The following is a 17,120-nucleotide window of genomic DNA, read 5'->3' on the forward strand; positions in this document are numbered from 1 at the left end:
TAACTATAAATTACTAGGAGATACTTTAAAATCATTTAGGGCCCCTTAATTGAGGCAACTTTTAAAATCTCCTTTATAGTCTGAGGCTGAGGATTGGGGCATAACTGGCCATGATTGGGACGGTGACCTAGGATGTCCTGGGAAAAGTTGAAAATCTTTTTGAGGGAAAACTGGGGGTGTTGTTTGCATTCGGCTAGTTGAGAAACCAGGGGTGGTTAAAAAGTAATTTATGAGCCAAAATTCAGATTTTTACATGCGGCCCCCCTATACCTGCTCCGGCGCTGGAAATGGTATGCAGGAGGTGTAGGGTTGCCAACTTTTCATTTGCTGAAAAGGGGTTGGGCGGTGCGGATGATGTCAGGGGGTGGATCACTGATGTTGGGGGTGGGCTGATGATGTCAGGGGCAGGTCAGATAACATGGCAATCAGCGATTGGCTGATCACCACGTCATTATTTTCAATTTTCCTAATTTGAAAATCCTGACTTTTCACCTGGGCAGCCCAGGCCCAGGGTAAAGATTTTGTTACTCTTAGGTCCTTTGGTCCCCTGGGCATAAGTTAGCCAACTAGATTGGCTCCTCAATTACACAGGGGAAGCTGTTTCCTTTCCTGTGTGAAAGTATTGTGCTGGCAGTTCACTGACTGGCCAGTAGATGGCCAAAGGTGAAGGTCCAATGAGCTCAGTCTCTTTGGGCTGCACACTTGCACGCTTGCTGGAGAAAGTACAATGGTGCTTCATAGGGCCTGGAACAAAGGAAGGGTTCAGAATAGGTGAAGTAAGTGCAAGGGTAGTTCTGTTATAGTCACTCTATGAGTGAAATACAGGATCAGGGGTTATTTAGTGAGCAGCTAGATGCTCCAATGAGGAGACCAGGAGGGTTACTACCCTGCGGTGATAATGCCGCCAGTTTAGGGCCTCAAGTGGTCAGGCTCAGGGACAGAGAGATCCTTGGAGAGTGGGACACCTGTGAGATTCACCTTCAGTGGGGATTGGGTAGGCAATGCTTTCTGGTTTGTTATAGTTTATACAGGAGCAGTGGCCAACTCCATGTTGTAGCTCCCATCCTTTCCAGCTATACTCACGTGATCGCTGTGGTGGCTGCCCAGGTGAAAAGTGCCTAAGTGGCATAACTATAAATTACAGGGAAACACTTTAAAATCATTCAGGGCAATTCAGGCAACTTTTAAAATCTCCTCTATAGTCTGAGGCTGAGGATTGGGGGCATAACTGGCCATGATTGGGAATGTGACCCAGGATGTCCTGGGAAATGTTGAAAACCTTTTTGGGGGAAAACTGTATGTATAATGTATAATGAAGTAATAGAATTCTTAATGTATCAGATAAAGTAGAGTGTAGGACTGGCCACACCAGGGATAACTGTGATGTAGTTGGCCATCTTAAATATATTGCAATATATGGACAAACAATCCCTGTTTTATTTAAAGGGTAAGGCATGTCTCAATGTCCTAAATATATTGATAATGGGTTTAGTACAGAGGACTCTTGTATTTGTTTACTTCTGGGGTGATGTGAACCCTCATCCTGAAGCTTGTGAGTATACACTGGATGATTATTTGTTGGAAGCACTTCTGATCATGTGTGTGACTACAGGCAGCACCCACGTAAGAGAGAGTGTAAGAGAGACTGTAAGAGAGACTGTAAGAGAGACTGTAAGAGAGACTGTAAGGAGATCCCTAAAGCTGCATGTGATTTAAAGTTACAGTGTTCTACAATAAAAACCTTTTTTTCTTTTCAAATTCTTTTTATTGGATTTTACAATAAAACAAGTTGACTGTTTTACAGCATGTAAATATGTGTGCTGTTCCATGTTTATAACATTCAAAATTCTATATGAACAATAAACAAGTAAACATTTGAACTGTTTCTTGTCTATGTCTATTTTGTTCTTGTGAGGAGAAGCGTATCCTATTACTCGTGAATAGTGATGGGCAAACCTGACCTGTTTTGCTTCGCCAAAAATTTGAGAAATGGCAAAAATTAGGACAATTTTTTTGCAGCACGACAAATTGCGCAACAAATTTTTGCTGCGCAAATTTTTTTTCACCCACTAGAGTGTATTTGTTACGAACTGTAGTGATTAGAAGCCCGTAATGCTAACAGGGCCTACCTTGTAGATGAAGTAGGAGAGCCCTACCAACACCCGGTGTTCACTGACGCCCTTTTGGGGCCCTGGGCTTTCTGCTGCGAGGGAAGGCAGGGATCCAAATCTCAGCCAAGGTAGTTCAAACGTGGTATGAGAAGGATCAGGCAAAGGCATAGTCAAATTTCAGGCAAAGTCAATGGCTGGCGGCAGGATTCCGTGGTCAATTCAGGCAAAGGTCAGTGGAGGGTTGCGAAGATTCAAAGTCAGACAGGCAAGGGGTCAAAAACCAGGCAGGAACAATAATAATAGGCTTAGGCAGGATCAGGATACTGAAAAACCCCCTTGGGCAAGGTTTGGAGTACAAAAGTGCCTTTGGCTGGGCTGTGTGAAAGTGTGCATAGGCAAGTTCACGCATGCATCACTACAGAGGAAGCCCGGTAGCCAGCGTGTCTGCAGGTAAGAACGTGTGCCGGTCTCCCAGAACTTCTTACAGTATGGGCTTCATTTTTGCGGTGAAACTTGACAAACAATTTCGCTCATCACTACTCATGACTATATTTACTCTCAAGCACACAACAGCAACCATGTAATGCTTTATGGCAACGATCCCCAACCAGTGACTTGTGAGCAACATTTTGCTCACCAATAGGGTTGCCACCCGGCCGGTATTTTACCGGCCTAGCCGGTAAAATACCTGCCAAGGCCGGGGCCAGTATTACAAATTTACCGGCAATGTAGCTGCCGGTAAATTTGTAATACGATCAAAAGGAGCCGTCGGCCTGCCCCCAATCGCCCCCAATCCCCTGCAATTTACCTTTTCTTTTGCCTCTTCTAGCGTCCGCGGTGTCCGTTGCGTGGCCCTGCCCCTTTTGACATCACGTCCCACCCATTTGAGGCCCCAGCAGCCGGTAAAATTTTTTATAAAAGGTGGCAACCCTACTCAACAACCCCTTGGATATTGCTTCAATGGCAGGTTATTATTTTTGAATTCCTGGCTTGGAGGCAAGTTTTAATTGCATAAAAGCAGAGGTACTGCCAAACAGAGCATCCCATAGGCTGCCAGTCTGCATAGGCCAACTAAATAGCCAACCACAGTCCTTATTGGGCATCTTCAGAGACCTTTCCATGCTTGTCTTGCTCCCCAACTCCTTTTTCATTTGAATGTGACTAATGGGTGAAAAAGGTTGGGGAACCCTTCATTATGGAACGGACACTCGATATACACTCAGCATTAGAGTAAGGCAAAACCAATGTCAATTGATCCCAATCAGACTTCTTTTACTGATTATAGACCATCCTCTGGCCCTGCCATGTTTTTTGTCACATAATATTACAGAGTGCACAATGCACAGCCTGGAGCAGTCAAACCCATTATTATTGTGACTAGTTCACCCTATGGGGTGGCCTTATGGTGCCTGCACAGCTCATGCATTTTACATGAATTTGGAATCAATGGCTGTCTATGGCTTCTACCTTCTCTCTGCTAACAGCTGGCAAAGCCTTTCTGCTTATTGAATTGAGATGCTAATTAAATGGAATGCGCAGCCCCAGACCAACAACATTACAAACAATGGCTCATAGCAAGCACATGGGGTGATTCTTGTTTAGTATTCACATTTACTTGCAGAAAACTACACCAGCCTGCGGTTCTGCCAGCGAGCACCATGGAACAATGCTCTTCTTCGCTTTTCAAATTTCCCAGGGCAGACGCATTCACAGTAGAAGGAAATTGCTGGATTTTTTGTTACATTTTGCCTTTTCGCAGGCTATTTCGTTCTACTGTTCAGGCTTCTGCCCCGGGAAATAGAGAAGCAAAGAAGAGGAATGATTGTGGTGCTCACAGGCAGAACCCCAGGCCAGTGCAGTTTTTTGCTGATAGGAGCACTGGCCTGGGGTGTCAGGTAAGTATTTATAACCACTTGGGGGTACCAACAGTTAGGCACCCCTAGATATTTCTGTAAGGTCCGCTATCACAGGGATTCTGAAAGCTGTAGTTCAGCCCCTTTATGGCTGCAGGCTGTCCAGCTGTTTCATAGAAGTCCTCATCTATACTTGCCATACTGCACAACTCGCCTTCCCCTAATCCCACTAATAATTGACTTCCACCACCATCTGGTAACCCTAGTACAATACACAGCTGTCATTATTGCCAGACCCATTACATTCCAACTCTTTGTCCCCAGAACTGTATTTACTGAGCCTAAATACTTGGATTTTTGCCTCCTGTAACAATAAAAATGCCTGATGTGGATTCTTCCTCACCTGCCTCACCTGGTGATCGGTCGTTTAGTCGATGGTACAGGTTAGAAGATTTCTGTCGGCTAACAATAATATCTCATTGTCTAATTCTGGGCAGTGTCATTCTGTGGCTACTGAAGCAAATAAAGTTCTGTCTTGTATAAAAAAGGGCATTAACTCAAGGGATGAAAACATAATTGTGTCTCTTTATAGGTCCCTGGTGAGGCCTCATCTGGAGTATGGGGGGCAGTTTTGGACTCCAGTCCTTAAGAGGGATATAAATGAGCTGGAGAGAGTGCAGAGACTAAGTGCAACTAAACTGGTTAGAGGGAGGGAAGACTTAAATTATGAGGGAGACTGACAGGGTTGGGGTTGTTTTCTCTGGAAAAAAGGCGCTTGTGAGGGGACATGATTAGACTTTACAAGTACATTAGAGGACATTATAGACAAATAGCAGGGGACCTTTTTACCCATAAAGAGAATCAGGTACCAGAGGTCTCCCCTTCAGACTAGAAGAAAAGAAGTTTCATTTAAAGGAACAGAGTAGGGGGTTCATCACAGTGAGGACAGTGAGGTTGTGGAATGCACTGCCGGGTGATGATTCAGTTAATGACTATAAGAGGGACTTGGATGATTTCTTGGACAGACATAATACAAAGGCTATTGTGATACTAAGCTCTATAGTTAGTATAGATATGGGTATATATCATTTATGTGACAGTAGGGAGGGGTGTGTGTATGGGGCTGGGTTTTCATTTGGAGGGGGTGAACTTGATGGACTTTGTCTTTTTTCAACCCGATTTACCTATGTAACTATATAATTATTGCTAAGTGACCATATAAATGGGAGACTGTCGCTAGAATTGGTCAGACATAACTTACGTACAGTTGCTGTCATGGTCAGAACATCGTCTGATCTGTTCTTTTACTACTTTATTTAATCTGAATAGTTAGTGGCAGGTCGGAAGATTGCGGCTTCCGATCGTTCGTCGGACACTGGCTCCTCCACTGCCTGAAGCTGTTGCTTTGAAAAACTGAAATGTGGCTCCTAAAGTTACCAGGAGCGGAATTTTTTCTGCCTCTGGTAAGTAGTGGGGTACTGCCGCCTGACGCGAGTTTCTCCACTTGCCTCATTGGCACAGCACCCCTGGATACAAGGATGAAATCTGTACATCTATGGCCGACTTAAAGGGGAACTAAAGTCTCAAATAGAATAATCGTTGCATGTCTCCGCCCATGATGCCTTATGGGATAATTGAAACTCTAATTTTTGGTATCTAGGCAGTGCTGTGTGTATGGCATGAGACAAGTAAATATCTTCTGGTTTCAGAAGGCTTCCTTTCGCAGAATAATGCTAGAAATGCTGTATTTTGTATACTAAACATAAACATGAACTTACTGCAAATGTTTTGTTAAACAAATGTTTATGCTTTCAAAGTCATCATCCTGTAACTTTGTTAAACATCTTTGCAAGACCAAGACTGTGCTTATGCTCAGTGTGGTCTGGGCTTCATTTGGGAGGTTAACCTCAGGGATCGTCATAAATTATCAAAACAGCACAAGTCAAATAATATCTGCCATAGAAGCTGATACAGCAAGACTGATTAATAATCAGGATATACAGACTGCACTGGGTCTGCGGATACAAATCTCTACACAGTCGCCGGCTGCTTTATAGGGAAACAAACAAAGCTGCTCGAGGTCAGGTAAGTAAGGTGGGGGGGGGCTGCTGTTTGAAAGTATGATTGTTTCCTGCAGAGCAGTTAGGGACTGTCTAAAGATTCCTATCCACAGCAAGTAAATGAAGGGAGAATTTCACTGCATACAGTCAGGTTTATTATAAAAACGGTACACGTGTTTTAATTAAAAGTTTATATAGGAAGTAAAAATTGTATTTTATTTTATTGCCTTTACATCCCCTTTAAGTTCACAGGTAGGGACAGTTTGGGCCTTGGTTGTACTAAAAATGCCAGAGCCTTGGTTGTCTCCCAGAGTCCCAGTGCTGGCCTGGGCTTTACTGCAGTGTGACTGGTACAATTTATAACCTTGGTTGTACTGTAAGTACCAGGGCCTATGTGGCCTCCCAGTGCTGGCCTGGGGAATGCTTAACTGCAGTGTGACTGGTACAATTTATAATCCCATATGCAGGGCCTAGGACTATAAATCAATGGATGGAATAAATAACGTGATAGTCATAGTGAGGTTTAACAACAATGAAAAGGACCAGCAGCCTGAGCCGCCATCTTTCCCTCCACACACACAAATACACACACACAAGCATCACCTCACAGATTAACTACCGAGCCATACCATCAACATACGCAGCACAGGGAAAAATAATTTCTGTTTTGTAGTTCTTCACAAACAACGTTACGGTTATTAAATTCATAAATACAAATCACAGAGCTGTACCGCGCTCGTTTATCCGGTATTTCAAGTCATAGACAGGATTCCTGATAGCCACACCCCCTTTGGTTTGCATAATGGGTTGTCCCGAGTGCATATAAGGGCTGCAGCAGAAGCGCCGGACCGGCACACAGTGCGCAGCGGAGGTGTAAGACAGAGGTCTGTACCGGACATCAGTGATACCGCAACATGGCCACCAACGGTAAGAACACGCGCAGTTGCTTTATGATCCCCGCCATTGTACTCGGCTGCTTTTTTTTTAATATACATATCTGTAAATCACTCTAGATTTGGGCTGTATGTACAGAGGGGCACACGGTATAGGCGTTAATTGGTTGTTATTAGTGACTGCAGTAGGGTATTAGTGTGGGGCGATTGTTTAGGTGGGATTAGTGCTGTTCTTATTGCACAAGACTAAGAAAACACGAGGGCGATTTCCTTGGCGCCATTTTGCCTTTGTTTATAATCCGCGTGTTTTCCACGGGGCGCAAATCTGCGTTTATGTTGCTATTTGTGCGTCTTTTTTGGCGTCTTTTCCAGTTGCAGCGGATCCCGCCGCACTTTGGCTCCTCCCGCCATTGTCCTGAATGCGCAGTTGGCAGCCATTTTGTATCCGCAGTGCGCCCCCCGCGCCATTTTGTATCCGGGCTGGGCGTGTGGGACTGGGACCTCTGTTCTCTTCTATTGGGATCCAGCTTGTATTTGCCTCAGTGATGACCCTGGTGCCTCTGATATCTGAGCTCAGGGAAATACATCTCTGGCTGAGGCTTTATATCAAACCCCCAGGCTTCTTGTACAGGAAAGATGGAGCCAAGTCATCTTGTAGTTCCAAGGCCACTGAAGGGCTTCTAGTTTACTCCTTCCTGATAATGAAATTAAACTCATCTACGGGGAGCTCCAATAAAAGGCTTTTTTGTGTTTTTAAAATCATAACATTTTAGCTCCATGTAGAAGCAACACTGTATATTACTCATAATTGCCTACAAAATTAGGGGTTTTCTCATTTATCCTGTATGTCTCCTTCAAAGTAATGCAAATATAATTATCTGTACTGGTAAAACGGGCGTGCTTATGTCACAGACTACTATAGTTTATATAAACAAGCTGCTGTGTAGCCATGGGGGCAGCCATTCAAGCACAGGATACACAGTAGATAACAGATAAGTACTACTATAGTTTATATAAACAAGCTGCTGTGTAGCCATGGGAGCAGCCATTCAAGCACAGGATACACAGTAGATAACAGATAAGTACTACTATAGTTTATATAAACAAGCTGCTGTGTAGCCATGGGGGCAGCCATTCAAGCACAGGATACACAGTAGATAACAGATAAGTACTACTATAGTTTATATAAACAAGCTGCTGTGTAGCCATGGGGGCAGCCATTCAAGCACAGGATACACAGTAGATAACAGATAAGTACTACTATAGTTTATATAAACAAGCTGCTGTGTAGCCATGGGGCAGCCATTCAAGCACAGGATACACAGTAAATAACAGATAAGTACTACTATAGTTTATATAAACAAGCTGCTGTGTAGCCATGGGGGCAGCTATTCAAGCACAGGATACACAGTAGATAACAGATAAGTACTACTATAGTTTATATAAACAAGCTGCTGTGTAGCCATGGGGGCAGCCATTCAAGCACAGGATACACAGTAGATAACAGATAAGTACTACTATAGTTTATATAAACAAGTTGCTGTGTAGCCATGGGGGCAGCCATTCAAGCACAGGATACACAGTAGATAACAGATAAGTACTACTATAGTTTATATAAACAAGCTGCTTTGCATCCAGAGATCCTTCCTCAGATATATTAATAGAAGTACCTGGGGAAGGATCCTCCGGATCTGAAACATGTAGTACCTATGTAGACTGGCAGCCTACAGTAATATTTAAGTGGTACACCTGGTTTTCATGCAACTAAAGCACAAGTCACATGACTCGTGGCAGCTGCAAAACCAACAATATGTCTAGCCCCATTTCATATTTCAAAATGAAATATAAGAAGGTCTGTTTGCTCTTTTTAGACACAGATTTCAGTGCAGAATTCTGCTGGAGCAGCTTTATTAAGTGATGTGTTTTCAAACCAAAATTCCTGTTCCCCTTTAAGAAATGCAACACTATTTACTCAAAACTTGACATGAACAACCCCTGTAAATTGTTTTAATGGCCTGTTGTCATTAGACACTAAAATGGCCACACACTCCGGTCCCTAAGGACCAATTTGGCAGCGTCACTGGCTGTGTACAAGGCTTTGGTAATGGCCTTTTGGGAAGGTATTTGGCTGGTTTTAAACTGATACATTTCTTATCTATCTTTGTCCCTGCTTAGCAGAATCCCTGAGTTTCATTAAAGGAATTGATACAATAGTTGCTGATATTCTTCCGCTGCTGAGAAATGTATCGACTGAATGTTGCAAAATTGTCAGTTCAGAGTCTGCACCTGAATTACTGAGCTTGTCAGACTCAAACACCAGAGACACCAACATTCAACTTTTAAGGAGATATATAGGATAAATGAGAACCCTAATTTTATAAGGTGTTGCTTTTATATGGAGCTAAAAATTATCTATAAAAACAGCCCCTTTATTTGAGCTCCCTATAGATGTTCTCTGGTCCCTGTCTGTGTTTCAAATGAGGGGTGGGCGTGTCCTAACGGTCCCTGCCAGAAGCACAGTAGGAGGGGGACAGCCAATCACAGCCCTGCAGTCACACAAGCACAGACAGGCTTCAGTTCCCTATCAGGTCCTGCTAGCTGCTGATTGGTTCCTGTCCTACAGTGCAGTGAGCTGAGTGCACAGCCTGGGAATTCAGGGAGCAGGGAAATGAGAATAAGGCGCTGGTACATTCTTATTTTTTACATATTTTCTTTAAACTTATATTTTGGAATAACAGTAAAAAATAAATATTGGAAAGTAATTGAAAAAGGGGTCTAAATCTATGGGCAATACATCACATTTAGTTTTTGGTTAAGGGATCCCATACCTGATTGGAGTGGGGAATCTGCTTTTAGCTCTGGGGTTCACTCAATTTTTCATATTTGTTATTGGTTTGTCTCCTGTCCATGTATACTGTTTACTGATACTATTAATTTGTTTTCTAGATTACTCCCAGCAAGCTAGCCAAGGGTAAGAACCATTCTTATATTTATCTTGAGCCTAGTTATGTTTTTTACAAACCATTCTTTTCCTAAAATATATCCTTTTGCTGGTCTTAATCATTGACTTTGTATTTTAGGTATGGGGCATATCCCTCCCAGCCAAGCCAGGGTTATGGTCAGCAGCAGGGCAGCCAGACCTACGGCCAGCAAGGTTACAGTGGCTACAGCCAATCTGCAGGTGGCTCCTCGTATGGACAGAGTGGCTACAGCTCTGCGTATGGTCAAGATCAGAGCTGTATGTAACATTGTGATATAACCGTGTGCATGGGATCAGATTTTTGTTTTATAGCAAGTCATTGCAGTTATTGATTAGAGACTGGGCCATATTTTTACTGTATTAACATATGAGTGGTCATTTTGTAAGCATGCACATTTTTGATTTTAAGGTACATACAGTGCACAGCTTACTATTTTAGCATTTCACTATAGTGTCTTTGAGATTTCTAATTAAAGTACCAGTAACACTAAAAATTAAGTTCAATCTGTATTCTATACCCCCCTAACAATGCATCTACCCTGCACAATGTTTCATATTTATATTCCGTATTAATATTCATATCAGGATTTAAATTGTTGAGACATCCCAAATATAACAAAAACAGATATCCTAAAACAACATTTACACATATTGAAACTACTCCCAGCAAGTAGATATCAAGAGATGGCTCTCCAAATACTTCACAGCTGTTATCTAACTCCAATTAGAAGATATCAGAAGAAAGATTTCCCATTTTATAAGTGCCCAAAAGCCGACTTAATACACAACCTTTGGTCATGTTCAAAATTACAATTCTTTTGGCAAGAAGTAACCTCATATGGCAAGCAGATAATCGGAAAATCCATTCAAATGCAAATAGAGTGGGCATTATTTAGCAGTACCATGAAATACACCCAACCATCAAAATCTGAAAAAATATGGTCGGGAGGTTAGCGGCATTACAATAATGGCCAACTCCTGAACCTCTAACCATACTATTAGTCTAACAAAAATTATACCACCTATAAATCCATTGACCCCTTAAAAGTAATTGCACTTTTTTTCTTTGTAGCTGGGTATAGTTCTCAGTCAGCTCCACAACAAGGGTATGGATCTGGAAGTTATGGAAACTCCCAATCATCTCAGTCCTCTTATGGCAGCGGGCAGCCACAGCAGCCGTCCTCTTATTCTAGCTACTCGCAGCAGCCTCCAGCCAGTAGCAACACAGGAAGGTGAGTTTCAGAACATGGATGCGCACATTTAATTGCTAATGGAATTTTACCTTTATGTGAAAACTAAAATGTTGTCACTATTTTAGTTATGGTGGGAGCTCCCAGTCCCCTTCCTACCAGCAGCAACAAAGTGGTGGATATGGACAGCAGGCAAGTGGGGGTTATGGAAGCCAGCAGAGCAGCTATGGAGGTCAACAACAATCCAGTTATGGGAGCCAGCAGGGCCAGAGTAGCTACGGCAGTCAGCAGCAGCAGCCAAGCTCTTATGGACAGCAGCAATCAAGCTACAACCAGCCTCAGGGCTATAGCCAGCAGCAAACACAATATAGTGGCGGTGGAGGTGAGGTATCAAAAAGTAAAGTATTGAGCTTCTTCATTGCTTTTTAATAAATTAATTATATTTCCGCTTTAGTTTGAAGTGTAGAAATTGCCTAATGTATTTCTGCAGTGCCTGATGTTTGATCTCTTTGCAGCTGGTGGATATAATCAGGACTCTCCTTCCATGGGCAGCGGAAGCTATGGTGGTGGATCTGATCAGGGTGGCTATGGAGGGCAAGACAGCAGAGGCGGCAGGGGACGCGGAGGATTTGGTGGGCGAGGAGGAGGCGGCTTTGACAGCCGTGGGAGGGGCACCCGCGGTGGCAGAGGAGGCATGGGGTAGGTGTATTGCTGGGTGAAGTTAGAATTAATAGGTGTGAGTGTGTAATGTTTGAAAAGTTCTGTGTTGGAAGCACTTTAAGAGAATTCATGTTTGTTCTGGACTGTGATGCGTAGCTGAACATATTAAGAATATACACTGGGGCCACTGAATCTCACAGCATCGGGATGTGGTTATGGCGTTTGTAAACAGATTCCTAAGCACTGACAACTCTTAATCATGGGTGTAAAGAGAGGAAGGTGTTTCAAGCCACATTTAGATTCTGAGTCTGTACATCATGGGTACTGAAAGTGTATGAAAAAGGTGATGCTAAAAAAAGCATTCTGCTCACTTGAAAAATATGAATCAGGCAGGTGTGGGGTTCTTTGAGTCTTTGTGCATTTCAGCTGAGAGTAACAGCACTGTATTCTATGGATTTAATGTGGTAAGCTGAATCTCTCAAGCTATCAACTCAAAAAAAGGTTATAAGGACAGTCTGGGTAATGCAACTGTTTTGGGTGGATTACTCAATACCAGACATTTCTTGGAAAATTAAAGCGTGAATATGGTTGCTGTTTCCAAGTCGCATCAAGGGGTGGGATTGTTACATTGTCAAGTGTTTATATGTGCTGATAGTAGCAGTGTAGTAAACTTGCTCTTGCAGTGGTCACTGCACTATTGCTGGGCTATGGTGAGTATGCACTAGCAGGGTTAGGAATAAAACTGCCAAATCTTGTTTGCTTTGTTGCTCTCTGCTTTATGTTAACAAACTCTGCATTTTATGTGCTACAGGTTTTCAAGGTGTCGTCAGCTTTCACAGTAGATTTATCAGCACATTATATATAAGTTTAGTGTTACAATGATTTCTTTAGAGGTACCCAAAGTACCTAAACCCAAAACTCCTTGGTACTCAAAGGTTACGCTGAACAAAGCTTGGTATACACAATCATAATGAACTGCCACTGAAAGAAATGGTGTCTGCAGTATGATGTAAAACCTGAGTGTGATGATCAAAACTAGAAAACACTTTCTGTTAATTGTTAGAGAAAAGTGTAATTTTGAATTGGCCACAAATGGCTTAGAATGAAAGAAGGCGTCGTGTAGCAAACCCTATCAGTGGAATTTACTGAAAGAAGCAAGTGTGTTAGTTGTACAGAGTGCTGGCAAGCCTAGACTCGGTGTGTGTTGCTGAATAAGAAAACTACTGTAGCCTCGGGAAAGTCAAACAAAAACTTCAATTTCTCCTAATTGTCTTCTCAGCGGTGGTGAACGGGGAGGATTCAGTAAATTTGGTGGTAAGTGAAGAGTTCAAAATCTCAAACCCAAACTCCTGTACTGTTTTCCATTTAAAGTCATTCATAAAGAACTGGGTGTTTAACTGGAATACTCCATTGTGAAATAGTGGGCTCTAAAACATTCCGGTGTTGGTAACTTTTGTGAAATAATAAACGGTTACATCAAACTTCAAAACGAGCAAACAATATGGTGTGCACTGAGACCGATTCAGGGAACATATTTAATAAGGGCAAGCACAGATGTGGTTTATGCATGCTTACAAACTGGGTCATTTACAAACCATGTTAAGATTGGGTTCTTGGTAAATATACTCTACTATAAGTGGATGAAGTGTAACCATGTAGGAAACTTATGGTCTGACTTAAAGAAAAAAGAAAAACAGGTTGTGGTACAGAGGTGGCTTGTACATATAATGGTGTATGATACCTTCCGGTCACTGGCTAGAATGTAACCGTTTATATTCTGGAATGAAGTGTGTGCAGTTATTTAACATGTAAAATGACTAGGAAAAAAATCACCAATGCATCCAAAGGGAATTGTGCAAGCAGGGAAAAAAACTGAACTAGAAAAGTGCATTCACAATACTCATGGTATCATTAATCTGCTGCAATGGTTCATGTCTAATTGCTTGTGTGGTATTAGGCTATAAGGTTTACACAATACCGCTCTGCCTATATATTATGGGTTTTCTGCTACCCTCAAATGTCTTCTAAGAATACAATTCAGTTATTCAGATTTGGGTTCCAGTGTCTTAATGTTTAAGTGATGGTTCATATGGGTGTTTTGTGAGTGTTTGGGTGTGGGCTTTAGTATTTGTAGTGCTGCACCCAGTGCAAATTCACTTTCTAAAATAGCACTCTCTCTGCTTTTCTTTAAAGGACCACATGAAGGTGGCGGACCCCCCAGAAATGAAATGGGTCAGTATCCAATGTTAAATTAAGCTCTGGAAAGTGTGACAGCTGTGCAGCACATTGCATGTCAAATAATGAATGGTTTATTTCTTTGTAGCTGAACAAGACAACTCTGACAACAACACAATCTTTGTGCAAGGACTTGGAGAGAATGTTACAGTTGAGTCAGTTGCGGACTACTTCAAACAGATTGGCATCATCAAGGTGAGTTATCGGCACTATTGTATATATCTTAAATATAGTTTAATGGTCCACATATTTGAAAGTTATTACAAAGTGTGGAGTTAATTAGTCAGTGGTTGTGCCTTTACCCCTGATTAACTGGGCTGGGTTTATTGTTAATGGCTATTGGCATGTTCATGGGTATTAGATATGTCTAAAATTTTTGGGCACCAAACTAAAAAGAAGTCCTATGTCCATACACGTACAGATGTTGACATCGGTTGAGGTTTGTGTGAGCAAATTAATGGGGTGGAAAGCACCTATGCTATTAAACAGGTCAGAAAATTAGCTGATTAATCTCTGATTAGCTCAGCAGTATCATATGTGGCCAAACTTGTGATAACAGTAGTATGATCTTAAGAGCAGGGTATGATAGTTTTTTGGACAAAGCATTGAATATAATAAACTTCATGCACAATAGAGCTGTTATTGAAGCAGTTTAGAGTGGATTTGTCACATAAAATTTAGTGTTACTGTTCCTTTAAGGGGTGCTACCAATAGCCAATAACAGCCCTTATTTGGCACCACCCAGAAACATTTTACATGCTAGTGTTGCGCCCCAACTTTTACATCTTAATGTTGTTCATGGGTGAAAAGGGTTGGGGACCCCTGCTTTCAGGGATACATGTGCTGTTAATATGAATGAATTGTGTTACAACAGCGCCACCTGCTGGTCAGTTTCCCACCAGTCTGACCAGCAAGTAGTCAAGGGAGTTGTCAGGAGAAAGAAAGAGGCTGATGTTCTTCTGCTTAGGAAAAAAATTAGAAACCTTTCTCAAATCTTTCCTAAGCAGAAGAACATCAGAGCAGCCTCTTTCTTTCTCCTGACAACTTCCTTGACTACTTGCTGGTCAGACTGGTGGGAAACTGACCAGCAGGTGGCGCTGCTGTAACACAATTCATTCATATTAACAGTACATGTATCCCTTAATATCTAGGAATAAAAAATAAATAATGAATGTAAATGACAAAAGTGCTTTCAATAGCCCCTTCATCAATTGTATTCACTTATTTTAAAGGTTTACTTATCCTTTAAGCCTATTTATGAACTTTGAGATAAGACCATTTTAAAAGTTTCAGCAATATTGGAAAGATCTAGTAACATTCATTGTCTCCCTAACTAGATAAACAAGAAGACTGGGCAGCCAATGATCAACCTATATACAGACCGTGAAACTGGCAAACTGAAAGGAGAAGCCACAGTTTCCTTTGATGACCCTCCATCTGCCAAGGCCGCTATTGATTGGTTTGACGGTGAGTTGCTTTTTTTCAAACTAATATAGAAAGCTAAATTATAAATACTTAAAAAAAACATGTCTGTAACAGATTCTTTATTTTTACTAAAGCCATTGTCAGTGGTCAATATAAAATTGTGATTATAAAATAACTCCTGAAAAGTATTCCAATTATGTGAGAGCTACAGAATATGAATTGAATATTACTTTTATCTGCAGGCAAAGAGTTCTCAGGAAATCCGATTAAAGTGTCATTTGCCACAAGACGAGCCGATTTCAATAGCCGAGGCGGTGGCAATGGAAGAGGCAGAGGACGTGGTGGTGAGTTAATTGCTTTTTACAATAATACTATTTGAAAAATATTTAGTTCTCTGCACACAGATAAATACTGACTTTTGTAGTTGATACTGGAAAAGTTGCCCTTGCATATACAGAAGTGTGATTTTACTGGTGATACAGCAAGTGGTCCTGATTGTGTGTGTAAAGGCATAACAGTGAAGCACAGCAATTAGCATATTGCCAATGCCTTGCGGTTTTGTGCTGTCTGGGAAAAAAATTAGACATTCACTGTTGTGATCTTTAATTCTGTAATTAGGACCCATGGGACGCGGTGGATTTGGAGGGCCCCCTGGAGGAAGCAGCAGCCGGGGAGGTAGTGGTGGATACCCAAGTGGTGGAGGAGGCCAACAACGAGCTGGAGACTGGAAATGCCCCAACCCGTAAGTATAGGCAAATCAGGGTTGTTTTTTTTCTTTTTAATCTTTTGCATCTCTAGTTGCATGTGTGGCTGATTTGTTCATCTCTTTGCAGGGGCTGTGAGAACATGAACTTCTCTTGGAGAAATGAGTGTAACCAGTGTAAGGCTCCTAAACCTGAAGGTCCTGGTGGTCCAGGCGGCTCCAGCATGGGTGGTCAGTATCTTTAGATTTGAGGCATAGTTTTTTTTGTGCATCATGTCTTGGTGGTTCTCATGCACAATGTAATTGCAGGTGGTTTTGGAGACGAAAGAAGAGGTGGCCGTGGGGGCTTTGATCGTGGGGGCTTCAGAGGTAGGGGAGGTGACAGGGGTGGCTTTAGAGGCGGCCGAGGTGGAGATCGTGGAGGATTTGGCCCAGGGAAAATGGATTCCAGGTAATTGTAATGGTGGTTCATGTAGTTTATGGTGGCTGCACATGTGTAGTCTTTTCTTTTTTGGTAGGATAAATCATTTTTGCCACTAAACTGTTGTGTAAATTTTTTTTTGTTTGTTTCCCTAGGGGAGATAGGCAAGACAGAAGGGACAGGCCTTATTAGCTGGGACCAGCTCGATATTTCTACAGTTTCTTATGTTTTATTTTGTATGTCAGGATGAGTCCTATGGATTCTTTCTGAATATGCTGAATTTGTGTACACTTTGTATTACCTCCGCTGTGCGCCTGTGAATTTTAACAGTATTTGTAAATTCCTTACCCATTAAACAAATTACCTTTTGTGTGTGTACTCTTAAGTCTGTACTGCAATGCAAGTTGTGCATGTTTGGGGTGGAATTAAAAGTAAACCGAAAATTCTCATGGAACTTGTAGAACAGTTTTCTTTCTTTGTGCTGCCTGTAATATGGACATAATATAAACGGACAATAGATCATAAAAAGCACATTACTGGTTTGAGCAGCACATCTGCTTATACAGTACTTTGCATGGCAGTGTTTATC

General features: G+C 41.9%; 1 protein-coding gene across 2 annotated transcripts; it reads left to right on the top strand.

Moving 5' to 3' along the window:
• The first annotated feature begins 6,814 nt into the window (after positions 1-6,814).
• On the top strand, positions 6,815-16,899 carry fus.S (FUS RNA binding protein S homeolog). 2 transcript variants are annotated; one of them, XM_018242085.2, is made up of 15 exons: positions 6,815-6,951; positions 9,864-9,888; positions 9,998-10,155; positions 10,970-11,129; positions 11,216-11,484; positions 11,603-11,786; positions 13,027-13,061; positions 13,941-13,979; positions 14,071-14,177; positions 15,320-15,449; positions 15,650-15,751; positions 16,026-16,149; positions 16,241-16,341; positions 16,420-16,561; positions 16,687-16,899. In XM_018242085.2, exons 1-15 carry the CDS (start codon positions 6,939-6,941, stop codon positions 16,721-16,723), a joined length of 1,626 nt encoding a protein of 541 aa, XP_018097574.1. In that variant the 5' UTR covers positions 6,815-6,938; the 3' UTR covers positions 16,724-16,899.
• Positions 16,900-17,120: the final 221 nt, after the last annotated feature.

The sequence above is a fragment of the Xenopus laevis genome, chromosome 9_10S, assembly GCF_017654675.1.
Source record: "Xenopus laevis strain J_2021 chromosome 9_10S, Xenopus_laevis_v10.1, whole genome shotgun sequence".
NCBI classification, from domain to species: Eukaryota; Metazoa; Chordata; class Amphibia; order Anura; family Pipidae; genus Xenopus; species Xenopus laevis.

Bases quoted from the DNA above. Each gene is read 5' to 3' on its own strand.
- fus.S (XM_018242085.2), top strand. The intron at 10,156-10,969 runs GTATGTAACATT...TTTTCTTTGTAG, and splicing joins GTATGGTCAAGATCAGAGCT to CTGGGTATAGTTCTCAGTCA. The intron at 11,130-11,215 runs GTGAGTTTCAGA...TCACTATTTTAG, and splicing joins GCCAGTAGCAACACAGGAAG to TTATGGTGGGAGCTCCCAGT.